This window comes from Procambarus clarkii, chromosome 53 (genome assembly GCF_040958095.1).
Source record: "Procambarus clarkii isolate CNS0578487 chromosome 53, FALCON_Pclarkii_2.0, whole genome shotgun sequence".
NCBI classification, from domain to species: Eukaryota; Metazoa; Arthropoda; class Malacostraca; order Decapoda; family Cambaridae; genus Procambarus; species Procambarus clarkii.
In genome coordinates, this window is record NC_091202.1 from 31,314,317 (window position 1) to 31,332,219 (window position 17,903).

The window sequence follows — 17,903 nt, forward strand, 5'->3', positions numbered from 1 at the left end:
TGCAGTGTGTAAGTCGCAGGTGGAAACAAATGAAAATCATCAACTAAATAATTAAAACAATTTACTAAAATATTAATGAACAATAATAACACATGACACAGGGGAGCCGGTCGGCCGAGCGGACAGCACGCTGGACTTGTGATCCTGTGGTCCTGGGTTCGAGCCCAGGCGCCGGCGAGAAACAATGGGCAGAGTTTCTTTCACCCTATGCCCCTGTTACCTAGCAGTAAAATAGGTACCTGGGTGTTAGTCAGCTGTCACGGGCTGCTTCCTGGGGGTGGAGGCCTGGTCGAGGACCGGGCCGCGGGGACACTAAAAAGCCCCGAAATCATCTCAAGATAACCTCAAGATGACAATGCTTGGCTATTATTATATAACAAATCAAATAAGTAAATGAAAGTTTAACTCAAATACAAAGCATAAAGATATACTGGTGTAGTGAAGACAGCTACCATACCACCACGACATCAGTCACACAGCGTTGGCTGAAGGCAGACAACGAGTGAGAGACCACGGTGATCCTAGAGCACTGAGAGAGAGACTGGCTCTCCAAGGTTGCTGTTGTTAAAGATTCGCTACCTGGAACAAGAAGTTCCAAGTAGCACGAGCTATGGCGAGCCCGTAGGTACTCTCCAGGGAGGCAGCGTCCTTTATATAGTGCGGCGGTGATGACTCGTCCAGTGTCAACGCAAGGTGGACATCTGGTCAACTAGCAAACTGCTCGTTTGTGACTGGTGGTACCTTTGTGTTGAGCTGCACCACTGCCAGTTGAAGGCGGCTAACTGCTTGTTTGTGGGGGCAAACTACTGGTTAGCAGAGGCACCCGGCTTGCCTCCGAGTCGTTCCAGGCCGTGCCAGGCCCTGGGGGGTATGGAGAGGTGGCAGGACTGATGACTCATCAGGGCTGGTGTAGATGTATACTTCCAGTGCAGAGGCATTGAAGGTGAAGGGAAAAGGCAGTTCCACTGCTATGCAGGGGATTCATGTGACAATCTAACCCTGTATTACTCTGGCAATTCTCTGCCTCGCACACCATCCAAGTGCCAATGCCAACAACCAATAAACCCTCAGTCCATCACGTACAAGAACATAAATACCTTGCAGCACCCACATAATACATCTTAAATAAGTGGCCCAACCTAAACGCTCCATCATTAGAGCCCTCAGTGGCACCAAGAGAGCACCACAAAATGCTGCTCCACTTCTATGTAACTTACATCTACAATAAACTACTAGGCATAGGCACATACAGAAGCAACTAATTTCCAGAGCCTAGAGGTCATACAGAACACTGCCTTTTGGTTCATCAGCAGGGCACTTTTCTTCATCAATTTAGATTTTTGTATATGTTAACACTTGAGTGTTTCAATAACAATTAACCCCTGCACTGCGCACCTGTTTTTGGCAAAAACTTCATAGTGCAATTGTTATGTACATATTTTTGTTTTTATAAATGTTCAGGTAAAGTTAATGTCAAAATGTTTCCAAACTCAACTATTTTCATTTCAAAACACAGTGAGTGATGAAAACATTAAAAAACATTAAAATATACCCTAACGAAAAAAAAATAACAACTCTGAAAACAACTTTTGTTGGCTGGCGCAGGTAAGGGGATATATTGCATCGTCCGTTCAACACTGAATGTTCCGATGACACTAAAATGTCATACATTTCAAAATTCCTGATTTGTTTAACACATTGTGGGCATAGTTTATCAGGGGCCAGCCAAAATATCGGGATCATCTAAAGATCACCTCGGCCAACTTCCTACACTTGAGACAATAATTATTCTGCATGTGAGTATTTTCACAATGCAAATTATCTGCAGGAAAAGTGTGAAAGTTATGCATTTTCTTTTTACAGTGATATAGACCGATCATGTGTGTACATTTATATTTTTATGTTGACAAATACTGTACTGTATATGAGGAATGTTGAAATGTTTGTAAACATGCATATACAGTATTCAAGTGTCACATACACAATCTATTATCACACTATAATACAATTTTTGGCCCTGTTTAGTGTTTTTCATATGTTTTTACTGTTAAAATCATATAAATTATAATAAAACAAGAAAACAGTATGTACAACAAACTTGGAGGAAAAGAAGGTAGTGATTCATTTGTATAAATTTCTGGTGTGCCTCCATTTGGATTGCTGTATCCAAGCATTGAGATCACATCTTCAGAAGAACATAGCTGCTCTGGAGAAGGTGCAGCACCGGGCAACAAAAATTATTCCAGAGTCAAGTCAACTTTCATGCCAGAAAAGGTTGAGGGCCACAGGGCTATCAACACTGCAAACAAGGCATGACAGGGCTAATCTCGTCTAAACTTTTCAAATACTAGTACTGAACAATTGATTTTATTTATTTATATATTTATTTATATACAGTATATAAGAGAAGGTATATTGAGTTGTGAGAATACATAACACTGGTATTTGAGTATTACAGTCTTGCAAAGCCACTAACATGCATAGTTATGAGCTGGTTCTTAATCAGACTAATAAAAGTTAGTTTACTTTTGAGGACATTAATCCAGACATCTTCAAAAGTTCAGATGTAACACAAACAAGGAGCAACAGTTTCAAGCTCAAGCTCAACAAGACACAATGTAGGACAGGCAACAGGAGATACTTTTTAAAAGTATCTCCTGTTGTCTGTTGAGAAAGGCTAACACATTGGGAAAGATCACATGAATGGGACATATCATTTGGCAGAAGTACTGGACTCTCCATAAAAAAAGTCTGATACACAGACTGAACTGTACAGTTTATAGTACTGTGGTTGAGAGACTTTCTGAGAAAGTGATGAGAATTTGCTTGTGAAGGTGGCGAGTCTGTCTGGAAAAGTGGTGAGAGTGCACACGGTGAGTCATAATAATGTGGTTGAAGATATGATGTCCAAACCACACATCAGAAAGAGAAGAAATTATGACATTTCACTTCGTCCTGGACCGAATCAAGCCGTGTTTCTGCTTGGGAAAGTTGTAAGAGTCTGCTTGGGAAAGTTGTACTCACCTACTTGTGCTTGCGGGGGTTGAGCCTTGGCTCTTTTTTCCCGCCTCGTAACTGTCAATCAACCGGTGTACAGATTCCTGAGCTTATTAGGCTCAATTATATCTACATTTGAAACTGTGTATGTAGTCTCTCTCCACCACATCACTTCCTAAGACTTTTACTTGTGAGAGCCCACCCGGGAAGACAGTGAGAGAGCCGGTCACCCGGGAAGACAGTGAGAGAGCCCACCCAGGAAGGCAGAGAGAGAGCCCGCCCGGGAAGACAGTGAGAGAGCCCGCCCAGGAAGGCAGTGAGAGAGCCCGCCCAGGAAGGCAGTGAGAGAGCCCGCCCAGGAAGACAGTGAGAGAGCCCGCCCAGGAAGGCAGTGAGAGAGCCTGCCCGGGAAGACAGTGAGAGAGCCCGCCCAGGAAGGCTGTGAGAGAGCAGCAGCCCAGGAAGGCGGTGAGAGAGCAGCAGCCCAGGAAGGCGGTGAGAGAGCTCGCCCGGGAAGACAGTGAGAGCGCCTGCCCAGGAAGACAGTGAGAGAGCCCGCCCAGGAAGACAGTGAGAGAGCCCGCCCAGGAAGGCGGTGAGAGAGCCCGCCCAGGAAGGCGGTGAGAGAGCCCGCCCAGGAAGGCAGTGAGAGAGCCCGCCCAGGAAGACAGTGAGAGAGCCCGCCCAGGAAGACAGTGAGAGAGCCCGCCCAGGAAGACAGTGAGAGAGCCCGCCCAGGAAGGCGGTGAGAGAGCCCGCCCAGGAAGGCGGTGAGAGAGCCCGCCCAGGAAGGCGGTGAGAGAGCCCGCCCAGGAAGGCGGTGAGAGAGCCCGCCCAGGAAGGCGGTGAGAGAGCCCGCCCAGGAAGGCGGTGAGAGAGCCCGCCCAGGAAGGCGGTGAGAGAGCCCGTCCAGGAAGGCGGTGAGAGAGCCCGCCCAGGAAGGCGGTGAGAGAGCCCGCCCAGGAAGGCGGTGAGAGAGCCCGCCCAGGAAGGCGGTAAGAGAGCCCGCCCAGGAAGACAGTGAGAGAGCCCGCCCAGGAAGACAGTGAGAGAGCCCGCCCAGGAAGACAGTGAGAGAGCCCGCCCAGGAAGACAGTGAGAGAGCCCGCCCAGGAAGACAGTGAGAGAGCCCGCCCAGGAAGACAGTGAGAGAGCCCGCCCAGGAAGACAGTGAGAGAGCCCGCCTAGGAAGGCGGTGAGAGAGCCCGCCCAGGAAGGCGGTGAGAGAGCCCGCCCAGGAAGGCGGTCCAAGGTTTAAGAATGGGGTTATCTTGAGGTTATCTTGAGATGATTTCGGGGCTTTAGTGTCCCCGCGGCCCGGTCCTCGACCAGGCCTCCACCCCCAGGAAGCAGTCCGTGACAGCTGACTAACTCCCAGGTACCTATTTACTGCTAGGTAACAGGGGCATTCAGGGTGAAAGAAACTTTGCCCATTTGTTTCTGCCTCGTGCGGGAATCGAACCTGCGCCACAGAATTACGAGTCCTGCGCGCTATCCACCAGGCTACGAGGCCCCTAGAGGGGGGGTTGTGAACTATCTGGAAAAGGCAACAACATTCCCATTGTCTATTGGGACTGTTGTTGTTACTCTACTGTAGGGAGTGAGTGCACCAATTCCAAACTTCAATAATTTTATTTATTGTATTCTCATTATTATAGGCCTTGCATGGTGCATTAGAAACATATCAATATTTTTATATAATTATTAAATTCAGTGCATTCCTAGGAAATAGAGTCTTTGCTATATAGTACAGTACACATTTGTTTATAAAAGATAAAATACTATTTATATCTAAGTCATTATCATTGCAGGATAGTAAGGATTTTGATGTAATGTCTAAATTTTAATACAGTACTGTAATCAGTCATTTCAGAAAATATTCATAGAAATATAATTAAAAATGATTTTTATTGCTATAATTTCAGAGGAAGAAACGGGCTCAAGCCCTGCTGCAGCACATGACTCTGATAATGAATCTATGAAATCTGTTGCATCCAGAACCTCACGGGCGTCACGAACCTCGAGGGTGTCTGCATCGTCTAGGGCATCACGAAGATCAAGCATCAGTAGTGCTGGAAATATGAGTGAAGACGAAGGTGACAGAAGGTTGGTAACACTCGAGAGTTTTTTTTGCCCAAACACACAGTGAGTGTGTTGGCCATGCTATGGAATGTGGAATAGAAGAAAATTGATCACACACAAGCTACAAATTACGTGAAAAAGCTTTAAAAAATTCTGATAAAGAAAGAGATTGAGGGGTACTTACCTATGAGTACTTACCTATAACTGACTACAGTACTAAGAATTGAGGTCTAGCTCTTTATGCCCCCACCTACTAGCATTGTTGTACCCATTGCATTAAATCTTCACTATTCTAACAATCAATATCTTTGTCGAACTTTTCCTTAAAGTTGTGAATGGAGGTGACTTCCACAACTACTACTCTTAGTAATTACCTAAGTGTAGTTACAAGACGAGAGCTACGCTCGTGTTGTCCTGTCTTCCCAGTACTCTTTGTTGTATAATGCTTTGCAACTACTGACGGTTTTGGCCTCCACCACCACCTCACTTAACTTGTTCCAACCATCTACCACTGTTTGCAAAAGAAAACTTTCAAATATTTTTTTGGCACCTTTATTTCTTTAGCTTGAATCAGGAAGCAGCCCGTAGCAGCTGTCTTAGCTCCCAGGTACCTATTTACTGCTAGGTAACAGGGGCATCAGGGTGAAAGAAACATTTTTGCCCATTTGTCTCCGCCTCCACTGGGGATCGAACCCGGAACCTCAGGATTACGAGTCCGAATCGCTGTCCACCCAGCTGTCAGGCACCCTAGATTGGCACACTCTTTCAGCTAGTTTTGAAGCTTTGGTCTCTCTTGAATCCAGCTTGGTTTGTTTTGACTCCCTGACTTTCTGGTTGCCTTTCCCAGTGAAGTGGCAAAAATAAATGTCATTGCTGCATGCGTTTCTCTGAAGGTGCGGGGGAGGGAGGTTCTAGTTCCACTCCCTGGTAGGCCTCTAGATCTCTTATGATTGATGTGACCCAGTAGATGGTAATCATCTTACATATAGCTTCAGGAAACCACCTTGACTCACCCAGAAATTGAAGTTTCCTTACTTTGAACATTTCTTTGTTAAAGCTGGCCTGGTGTATACCTCTCTTGATCAGCTAAGATCAACACATACCTAGTTTTTTATATCATAAAAATATTATTTGGAAATAGGAGCAGTATTCTAGGAGTTACTCAATTCAAGATTATCACTTTTGATATTCCACTGTCTAGTAAGTAGGGAAATATTAATGTTTTCATATTGTTTAATACTATAATTGCTTATTATTTGTGGTGATCAAAATTACTGTACAATTTTAATATTAGTATGTTACACATATTCCAGGGACTTTAATGTGAAATTTTATTTTCAGGTCGGGTGGTGGAAGTGATAATGAAGTTGAGGAGAGGCGCTCTGTAATGGATAGTGAGGATGAGGACATACAGCCTCAGAAACCAAGTTCTGAATCTCCTAAAAATCCTGCAACTGTTGATGAACAGAAAGAGAAAGTATCAGAAGAAGTGTTTGGGGCTTCAGATTCAGAACCCGAGGCAGGGGGCAGCAAGTCAGGCAGCAGACCTGGCAGTCGTACACAAAGCAGATCAGGCAGTAGGGCAGGCAGTGGGTCAAGGAGTAGATCAAGGTCCAGGAGCAAGTCTGGAAGCAGGGCAGGAAGTGGATCACATAGTAGATCTCGCTCACGTAGCAAATCTGGTAGTAGAGCAGGAAGTGGCTCACACAGTCGCTCTAGATCAAGAAGTAAATCTGGAAGTAGAGCAGCAAGTGGATCTCGCAGCAGGTCTCGCTCACGCAGTAAATCAGGTAGTCGAGCAGGCAGTGGTTCTCCTAGTCGTTCTCGATCTCGTAGCAAGTCAGGAAGCAGATCTCGATCTAGAAGCAAATCTGGGAGTAGATCCAGATCTCGCAGCAAATCTGGGAGCAGATCTCACTCCAGAAGTAAATCACGATCTAGAAGTAAGTCTGGAAGCAGGTCCCGCTCTCGAAGTAAATCAGGAAGTAGATCACGATCTAGAAGTAAGTCAGGAAGTAGATCGGGTTCGGGAAGTAGATCTCGTTCGAGAAGCAAATCTGGAAGTAGATCACGTTCAAGAAGCAAGTCTGGAAGTAGGTCACGTTCTGGCAGCAGATCACAATCGAAAAGCAAATCTAGAAGTAGATCACGTTCAAGAAGCAAGTCTGGAAGTAGATCCCGTTCTAGAAGCAGATCTGGGAGTGGATCTCGATCTCGCAGCAGATCTGGAAGTCGAGCAAGGTGAGAAGTTTTAAGTTTCTGAACATATACAGTATATATATTTTATGTTGAGTGTATAGTAATTGGTATGTGGTAAGATTAGTTAAACTGGAAAATGGATAAATGAAGATAAGGAGATAAACTTGCAAAAATTATTCAGAAAAGTGAAGCACATTTCAAAAGAAGTGCAGAGGGGCAGCTGGTGAATTAGTAACTAGGAACATTAAACATAAGCATGAGAGAATATTAAATGGCAAAGATGAAATTGGAATTAAGTATATAGAAGGAATACTTTCTATTTCTATTTCTAATGGGATATGATGAAAGAGGTGCTATTGTGAACAGAGTGGGATTTGATGATGTGAGAAGAGTGCAAGATAGTATATTAGCTGATAAATGTATGGAAGTGATGAATATGTTGGTGAGAAAATATGGGAGATCTGTTGGTGATGATAAAGTATATGCAAAAATTATTATATAAAGTGGAGAAGAAAGGAATATATAGAAAATTTGAAGTGAGGTTAAGAGAAAAGAAAGTCAGTGAAGGAAAGCTGCTCATGGCAGCCAGAGGTCTGCATAAAGGAGTGTTAGTGCTGTGTTGTGTGCAAATGCGAGATGACATCATTGCATGAACTTGAATAATCAAGAATTTGACTAGTAGAAATGGCCAATATGATAAGTATGTGTGGTGTTAGGAGAATAGAATAAAAAGTAAGAATGTTATGGAGAGATATGGAGCATAAAAGTACACAGCAAGATTGAGGAGAGTATACCGAGATTGTTTGGTCATGTTGAATGTGTGGATAATTGTTGACAGGTGAAGAGTGTATTCAAATGAATTTGAAACTAGGAGGAAGAAAAAAAGATTGTGAAGAAAATGGCAGAGAGTTCATGGAAAGTGAGTGTGTAAGGAAGTAGGGATTGTGAGTTTACAGAACATTGGGTATGAAAAGGCACAAGGCTTTGTAAAAGTGGTTTGTTAGGAGGGGGAATGAATGTACTGTATTTCATTGTATACTGTATTTGACAATTTACAGGGAGCACTGCTGCTCTGGGATAACTGTTGGCATTTTTCCTTACCCCATAAGGTTGCTACATAGTGTGAATGCTATATATAAATGGATGAACAATGTGTTTATTTAGTAATAACGTATACAAAAAAAAAATCTTCACTATAATACTTAATTTTTGTCTCAGGCCTGATGCTTCCTCACCCTCAAGGAAGAGGAAATGGGGTAATGATAATGAGTGAATGAATAAATAAGATTTGTTATTAATTAGGCACTGAAGTTATGTTTTAAAATTTTGTTTGTTTGTCTAAATATGTGATAATTTCGTACTCAAATTTAACAATTTATCAAGGGCTCAGCCTTATGGATCTAGTTCAGAAAAAATAGCCAGGTTTGTGTATTAATTCATTAGTATAACTATATTATAACTATCTAATGTAATCAAATTTCTTTCTAAGAATCTTCTACTTGTTTTTGTTGACTTCCAAATTGAATGTAAAATATATGACATTTTATAATTACGTTTTATTTTGTTTCAGTGCCAAAAGTGGGAGCAGTCGTTCCAGATCACGCTCCAGATCAGGAAGTGGTTCAGATGGAGTCAGTTCTCCCAAGAAACGCAAAATGTTATCCGGTTCAGAAGGGTCAGGATCGGATGTAGTGAAACGTAAAAAAGTAAGATCACATCTCATGCTTTGTATACTGTATATATTTGTTAGATGGATAATTGCTGTAATGTGTTACTCTGAGCTATTCTACTTGGTTGCCTCATAGGTTAATGTAATAATCTGGTTTCAGTGGGAAGCGATCATGTAATCAGGGGAAGCCACATTTGAGGCACTGGCACCATGGAAAACTTTTCAGGCATCATCGCAGTGTCATCCTGATTACCCACCTGTCTACCTGTTGGAAATTCTGGAGACCAATGTCCCTGTACTCACCTAATTGTGCTTGCGGGGGTTGAGCTCTGGCTCTTTGGTCAAAACATTATTGCCAACAGCATTTGGTGTTCCCAGGCGGTCATCCATCCAAGTACTAACCAAACCCAACGTTGCTTAACTTCGCTGATTGGACGAGAAGCGGTGTTCTCAATGTGGTATGGCCGTTGGCATAGAAGAAGCATAGAAGCCATGTTCTATGCCATCGTTGGCACAGAACATGGCACAGAAGGCCTGTGTCCCAGGCCTTCTGGTTGCTGGTCTGATCCACCAGGTTGTTTGATGCGGCTGCTTGCAGCCTGCTGTATGAGTCACAGCCTGGTTGATCAGGTATCCTCTGAAGGTGCTTGGATTTCTCTTTTGAACATTGCAAGAGGTTGGTCAGTTATGCCCCGTATGTGTAGGGGAAAAAGTGTTGAAAAGTCTTGGGCTTTGAGTTCTTTAAGCATACGTATTGCACCTCTACTTTCCAGTGGGGCCGTTTTGAATATCCTGCCATGCCTTCATGTCTTGTGTGGTGTTATTTCTGTGTGCAAGTTTGGGACCAGTACTTCTAATATTTTCCAAATGTAAATAATTATGTACTTCTCCTGCCTGTGCTCTAGGGAATACAGATTAAAAATTTGTAGGCAGTCCCAATAATTTCAACCCATCCCCCTGTTTAGGTAGAACTTACAGTAACGATGAGGACCATCGTACGTGTACAGTATTCACGTGAAAGGCAAATAGAAAGTAGAAATCGGTACTATTGAGTTTGGACAAACTGAAGAAGTTTTTGTATTGATGCAAAGAAAACTTAACCTAACCTTACCTTCCTAGGCCTAATACATGCTATTTGAGGCCTAATATAATACATATATATGCTATACTAGACTTAGGAATATTTAAGTTTGGTGTATAGCTTTTTTTTTTTTTTTTTTTTAATCTGTGATGTGAATACCAAATTTTTACTATCTAATTGTCCATTATGTGTCTGTGCGATGGTCCACATAATTACAAAAAAATACTATGTAAACAGAACGGGTTGATAATTTAGATATTTTATTAAGTGGATTATAGTAGCATAGGACCTTTGCATACTCTTCAGGTCAGCAATTTCTCCAACTTTGAATGGGGCTGTATGTGTGTAACAATATTTCACTCTAGAGAGCATAAAAGTATCATCATTGGCCTGACATCTCTTGTTTGGAAGGTTCTTGTTATCCAATCTGTTTTTTCTGTCGGGAGCCCTGTCGGTTTCCTGAAGCTATCGGACTGACACATGCTATATTAGTCACATGGAATTCTTGCCTACCAGGAACTATGATCCAAAATTTGGCTCCCTTAGAGAGGTGCAAGGAGCAATGTTCTATGAAAACTTAACTCTTTGGGAGTATATCTATGTCTGCCATCGACCGGAGAAGGCACCCGGAAAGGTAGGCGTCCCAAAACAAACCCCAACTGGTAGAACATTGCAATCCAAGACTGAACACAATCCAAGAACTTTCCCCCAAGAAAAACATTGCAACAAGCAAAATGTCATGAAACCGACCGAAGTGCCACTCATTCGTGCAACCCCCCTAGCCAGCTGCTCGTTCTCCCCCCCCCCCCCCCCCCCCAAAAGTTCATCGACTGATACTGGCTGGAGCTGGTGTCTCCTCTGGCCTTATTATCCTGTCAGGATTTTGCCCTTGCGGTTGTGCCTGCTGTGTGGGTGGTGCAGTGACCAGGAGAAACCTGTACTTCGGGCTGCATGTGCTTAGAGTTCTCTTTCCCTAGGCACCCTGTAAGTACTGTACTTCCCTTGGGTCTCGGGGTTCTCTTCCTTGGGGCTTTCGGGTTCTCACTTCTGTAGGGGTTGCTGTCGCTTGACATTGACCTCGCCTTTAGGATTGGTGGGGGTTTTGGTGTTTTTGTTTGGCCCTGGGTAGGGAGTGTTTGTTGCTGGATTGGGATGCATTGTGGTTGTGCAGCTCGCATACCTAACTGTGGCCATATCTCTCTCTGATGCCTTATTGTTGTGTGGTGTGTTTTCAGGGTTTTTGTTTTCATGATCTTTTCTGCATGGTAGAGGTCTGCCTGGCTTTCAATTAGGTTCGCCTAGGTGGCATTGGGTGGTCCTCCTCTAGGGCCCCGAGATTGCACCCTTTTCAGGGGTCAGATTGCTCGGTAATTGAAGGGGGATCGACCAGCTTTGCAGCACCAATGCCTGAGCTTACCGTGGAGATACATTTCCCTGCTAATCCTGGTAAACCTTTTGGGAGCTCGCCATTACTATGGATATGTCTTTCTAGTCTTCTCTTGCTTTGTACGAGTTACAGGGTTGTTCGTTGCCCTTGTCTCAGGGTGACGCTCATCTGTTTTTCCTCTGTCATGCTGCTTGTTGGGTTGGTGACACCTTTGCCCTGGAGTTGTGCGAGACTTGTTCTCTGCTCGTTCTTCTTCGGAAGATCTTAGGGGGTCAAGCGGCTGTCGCGTTGCATATTAGGTTTTTGTTATTACAGTGCGTTAGCTTGGTTGGTAGCTCAAATGCCTTGGGGCTGCCCTGTTTTGGTTTTAGGGACCTGGACTTGGGGGTATTGGTCGCTTCGACTTCGGTTTCGTCCATGCCCTTGAGTCCTTCCCGGCTGGCGTGATTTGCCCTGCTCCCCCCCCCCCCCCCCCCCTTCCTTGTGCCCCCTTGCTGCTGGCTCCCAAACATCTGAGGGCTTCTGAGTCGAGGCGGGGTTTTCGTCTGGTCTGAGACGGGGCCGGCTCTGGGGCTGCCACATTGGATGCGAGCACATTGGACTGGGCTTACTGGGGGTTTCTTTATCACTTCTCTCTGGTTCAGCTGTTGCTTCAGGTTCTTTCCAGACCTGAGACATTCTCCTGCAGGCTTCTGCTGTTGTTACTTGGACCATATCACTTGGTAGGGATAAGGGCGAAGAAAATGGTTCACAGCCAAAAGGTCTACCAGATCATAACATTTTTATATTGTTTATATTAAATACTAATTTAATTTGCCTAGTTTTACCTTTATTAATCAAAGTTGAAGTATAATTGATACAGTGTTTAGGTTATATCTTGTTTAATTCTAGTTTAAATTACATTGCATTTTTTTTTAAATAAAATACAGTATCAAACAGTCCATATGTTAAAATGATTGAAAATCTAAATTTTTATGGAAATTTGGCTTCTTTGGCAATTCTGGCTAATTTAGTATGACATTCACATTCTACGAAATGAAATTCCTATATATCCAGCATTAACTTTGTAGATTAAAAATAATAAATATCTCAAGATAAAAGTGGAAATAGTTATGATACTATTAAGTTCTAGTTCTAATAAATTTTGACTAGGTATATAGCTTTAATTAATGTTAAATATTTAACTTTACTCTCCAACTAAATTACCTATTAAATGCAGTATGTATTTTGCTGTACAGTGCAGGTATTTGACTATTATATAAGTATTTTCTTGTTTTAGGTCAAACATAAGAAACGGGCAAGTGGAAGTGGGTCTGGCGGAGTCAGTGATTCTGACGATGAGGCTCCTCGTTCCAGTAAGAAAATCAAGAAGCGCAAAAAGAAGTCTGTGCTTAGTGGAAGTGATAGTGATTCAGGTCCCGAGGTTGGTTAATTTTTTAAGTCGAGTATTATAATGAGAGAATTCTTATTTCTGGAATCAAGTATATTAATGATGATGTGTAACCCTGGTGTGTGTAATACCGCGCACCAGGGTTAGGTTATCTTGAGATGATTTCGGGGATTTAGTGTCCCCGCGCCCGGTCCTCGACCAGGCCTCCAGCCCCAGGAAGCAGCCCGTGACAGCTAACTAACACCCAGGTACCTATTTTACTGCTAGGTAACAGGGGCATAGGGTGAAAGAAACTCTGCCCATTGTTTCTCGCCAGCGCCTGGGATCGAACCCAGGTCCACAGGATCACAAGTCCAGCGTGCTCTCCGCCCTGCCTACCGGCTCCCTCGGCTTCAGGGGACTGAAATTACATACACAAATGTATGATTTGCTATTGCGTTCGTAGGCTTGTTCTCTATTATGTGGCTGTCGAGCATTTTATTATAGAATAGCTTATTCTGCTTCTTATATTGTACAATATTATTCTCCTCTCATTTCTGGTCAAAGGTCTACCCATCCTATAAAATTAGGAAATGGTGATGAATTTTACTCAAATAGTTAATAGTAATTTAAGAGCATGGTAGAATGAAATGGGCCTTGATAAGAGATGGGAGTTTCGAGTGTATTAGGCACTTGGAAATTAGTATTGTGATTATTTTTCAAATAAAACAACATATAGTGTTGCTAGGAATGATATGCAAATATTAAGCATTTATTTAAATTCAAATGTTTTAATAATAAATGTTTATACATTTATAACAGTTTACATGGATTTATAGTAGATTATTTACCTAAGAGAAGTTATAATAAGAGGTTGTAATATGTATAATTATATACTCTATTCTCTATTACTCCATACTCAAGATTTAGATTTAGAAGCTTACATTTATTAGTGATTTAAAAATCATTGCAGTTGTCAAGTTTAGAATCCGATGCTGTGTTTATAAGAGCTTCTACAAATCATCACAATAATAGCTAAACTAATCAGGGGTCAGATTCACGAAAGCACTTACGCAAGCACTTACAAACGTGTACATCTTTCCTCAATCTTTGACGGCTTTGATTACATATATTAAACAGTTTACAAGCATAAGAACTTGCCAATCAACTGTTGTTATTGTTATAAACAGCCTCCTGGTGCTTCGGAGCTCATTAACTGTTTAATATTTGTAAACAAAGCCGCCAAAGATTGAGAAAAGATGTACAGGTTCGTAAGTACTTGCGTAACTGTTTTGTGAATCTGGCCCCAGATGTACATCACTTTAAATAAAAATGACATGTTTGGCATTCATTATATATTTTTACTATTGTAGGATTTTTATTTTTACAATATCAGAATTTTTGCTATGCCTACAAAATATAAATAATATTGACGCATATACCACTAACTATTTACTCACCATCTCTGCTGTCGTTGTCTGAATTATCATCTTTAAATTTTGATAGCGAGGCAAGAGTAAGAAGTCCAAAGGCAGTGAAAGCGAAGGTGGTTCTGACAAGGGTCCCGACAGACCTGGCAGTGCTCTGGCTGAAGAAAATTTGGGGAATGAAAATGGTGAAGAAGGTGCAAGCAAAGTACGTATCTGTTCGTGTTTTTTATAAAAAAAAAATACAATATCTTGTTATATTTACACATTTTTCTGGCACGGTCTTGAAAATTAAACTGTCACTAATTCCACAAAATATGATGTTAATGCAGGTAGTATATATGGGGTTTCAAATTATTCTCTCAGCCTGTTTTTCTCAGGACTCTGATTGGGATGGAATGGTAGTTGGTTTGATATGCAAGACCTTCAGCCACCCCCATGGGTGGATCTGTTTGTGTTCACGTGGAATAATATGCTTTCTGTTTTTGTGGTTCAGCTTTCATATCAGAAGTGTTGTCAGAATTTGATGGGTCTTAAGGCAGGGGCACTGGGTGTTTGTGCAGGTCTCACAAACTGGCATTTATGAGAGTATAACTTTGCATTCCTCACAATGCCAAGTAGGACTTGGAGAACTTTTGAATGCCGATAGGTGAATTTTGTGTAGTCTGGCCTGAAATTGGCTTTTCTCCAGTGCGTCCCTAGCACCAGTATAGTGCAACAGGGAAGTTTGCAAATATTACTGCTGTACTAGTGCAGTGGGTTCAATAGAACCTTCAGTGATCTTGCCTTTGGGAGCATAAGTGTTTTTGTTCCGAAAGGATGATTTTATATTCACTCGCAGCTAGATTTTGATTCTACTTGACTGGACTTAGCAAGTCACCACATTATTTCACAATAGAGTTTGTAGTGTATGAAATAAATTTTATAGGGGACTAAGGACACTTCCATGAATTGGCTGATTCCAAAAAATTATTTGCTTTGATTATTGATGTAGATACAGTTATCATTAATCTTAGTCAAATACGCAAAATTATAACCATTTAATAATTGTCGTTTCTAGGGCGTGTCCCAATTGTCGGACAGTGAAGATGAAGCAATACGTGATCAACTAAGGCAAGGCAATGAAGAACCAGACTTTGTCAATGATTTTGATATGATGATGGCCAAAAAGAAGGAAGAAGGGGGCAAGCATCGAAGGAGGAAAAATAATGTGGATATCATCAATGACAATGAGGAACACATTGCTATTATTGTTAGGAAGGTAAGCGAATAATTAAATAATTAAATATTGTTATTGTGTAAATGAGTTTCTTCCTAGTAAATTTTATTAAGCATATGAAATTTATGAAAGTAGGTGTGTGTGTATAATTACCTAAGTGTAGTTACAAGATGAGAGCTATGCTCGTGGTGCCACATCTTCTCGGCACTTTGTCATATAACTCTTTTGAAACTACTGATGGTTTTGGCCTCCACCACCTTTTCACGTGTTCCAACTGTCTACCATTTTGTTTGCGAAAGTAAATTTTCTAATGTTTTTTTCGGCAGCTTTGTTAAGTTAGCTTAAATCTATGACCTCTTTCTCTTGAAGTTCTAGGTCTGAAGAATTCTTATTTATCAATTTTTTTGATTCCTGTTACTGTTTTGTACATATGTACTTAGGGCAGACTGTCCCTAGGCACTTGTTTAGCATTGCTCCTGCTCTGACAGCTACTTCTTCAGTGAGTTTGGGAGTTCATCCCTGCTGCTGATACCTTTTGATAGTTGTGTTTATCTAGAGGCTGCTTTCAGTATCAGTTCTTTTGATGAATGTTCCAGGTGTCTCGGGTATTTTGCCTGGACCTTACCTTCAGGCCCTGGTAATTCCTCTGCACGTCTTTGGTGTGGCTCACTGTGAGTTGACCTGCCAAGCTCACACTTGCTACTTGTGTGTTTGGCGGTTGTCCGTCTGTTTTGCTACAAATGAATGATCAGTTTTACTGTCTCCTCCTGCTGCTGCTTATTGGTTTTGTATTACCCTCTACCTCATGGCCTGTGACATTTAGTTCACCAATCTGCTTTTGTGGTTCTAGCCTATGTTTCTTGGTTTTGTTTATTTGCTTTTGTAGTGATGAGGTTCCACAGGTGGCTACCACTTTGTTTCCCATTTGTGTGTCGCTTGGAGCTCGTGTGGTTTCCCAAGAGTCGGCCTGATTCATTTTTGGCATTTTAGGGTTGGATCAGCTGGTGTTTCTGCTGCTACACTTTTCTCTGCTCTCCTTACTGTTGTCCATTAGGCTTTGTTGTGCACCCTCTCTTGGTGAGGGTTTTGGAACCAGGGCTACATTTTGTTGTGGGTGTAGCTTGTCCTTCAGAGGTTGGCCTTTTCACTTTGACACCAGAGACAATTGAGCTGTTGCTTCCCAAACAGGAAATTGGTAAATTTAACAACAAAGAGAAGTGATATTAGAAAAATACAAAAATTGCAATTTTATGATGATTATTTTACATGAATTGACAATCCAGATTTCATCTCAGCTTTCATGGAATCAGGATTTTTTTAGAAATTGAGATTCAGCGGGATAATCTAGTGGACTGATTTAGTCTGGATTTTCACAAAGTGCACTATATCAGGGTTCAGATTTTTTGAGTGCCACTTTATATCCATTTACCTTTACTTCAAATTAAGTCTTCTTATCTATCCACCACCATTAGTTTTGTCAGTGTTCACCTTTAGTAATTTTCTTTCATATTTTATCAGAAAACTCATCTAATCACATAGGCTTGCCTATATTTTATAAGTTTTTTGCCAGAAAATCTGCATTTTGTACATAAAATGTTGTGTACTCCAAATTGACCTATTGTAGTAGAGTATTCTTACCTTGATGGCTATCATGACCCCATCCATATTTCTGTAAAGCTAAATTATGACAATAGAAGCACAGGTCAGCAGTTAATTTTTACATACGTACTAATGATATGAGTGACTTTTATGTATCAGTATGAACTTTATCTCTTAGTTTATTTTAATGAGTTCTGTATGTGCACTTTTTTTTATTGACCTGTCTGTCGTCAGATGCGTCAAGCTGCAGATGAGGATCGCCAGTTAAATGCCCAACGAAAGCCTGCCACTAAGAAGATAGGAATGTTAACTATTGCGATGACCCAGATTAACAAACATAATCTCATTGAGGGATTCCTTGATGCAAACATATTGTCTGCCCTGACAGACTGGCTGGCTCCTATGCCTGATCGCTCGCTTCCTGCGGCCAAAATTCGAGAAGCCGTTATTAGATGGTTACTTCAGGTAAATTGTTGTCCATCATTAATTTATCTCTGGCTTGGTCATGGAGCCTAAATTTCACCATTCATTCATTCAGTGTTCTTGGGGATAATCATGTAGCCTTCCTTCTCCTTTGACCACATTAGTTTGCATTTCCAGAGTGATTATAAAGTTTGAGCTGCTGGTGTTACATATCCTAGGACTAGTCTGGTATATGCTGTGTGTATTATTGAGGAAGATTTCTGTAGGTACGTTCTTCCATACTATCTTTATATGTACCAACGTTGCATATGCTGCTGATTTTCAGTAGGATGACAATGCTGTAATGTATGTACAGTATTTTGTTAAAAGGTTGGTATTCGGATTTGAAACATTTATGGCCTCATAATATTTAATGTTTAAACTTTGTTATTTCATAAAATTACTGTATATA

At 41.7% G+C, this 17,903-nt stretch overlaps 1 protein-coding gene and 1 non-coding gene across 4 annotated transcripts in view; one reads left to right on the top strand and one right to left on the bottom strand.

The window, feature by feature from the left end:
• LOC123767127 (protein IWS1 homolog) overlaps positions 1-17,903 on the top strand; it is a 37,013-nt gene that overhangs the window by 928 nt on the left and 18,182 nt on the right. For all 3 annotated transcript variants that reach the window (XM_045756645.2, XM_045756646.2, XM_045756647.2), the window contains exons 2-8: positions 4,923-5,103; positions 6,421-7,320; positions 8,849-8,984; positions 12,695-12,838; positions 14,291-14,419; positions 15,272-15,472; positions 17,264-17,494. In XM_045756645.2, coding sequence (XP_045612601.2) covers positions 4,923-5,103; positions 6,421-7,320; positions 8,849-8,984; positions 12,695-12,838; positions 14,291-14,419; positions 15,272-15,472; positions 17,264-17,494 — 1,922 coding nt within the window. The remainder of the gene's footprint in view (positions 1-4,922; positions 5,104-6,420; positions 7,321-8,848; positions 8,985-12,694; positions 12,839-14,290; positions 14,420-15,271; positions 15,473-17,263; positions 17,495-17,903) is intronic.
• On the bottom strand, positions 9,301-9,419 carry LOC138352505 (5S ribosomal RNA). The gene has a single exon (XR_011222804.1). It is a non-coding gene; the product is annotated as a 5S ribosomal RNA (ribosomal RNA).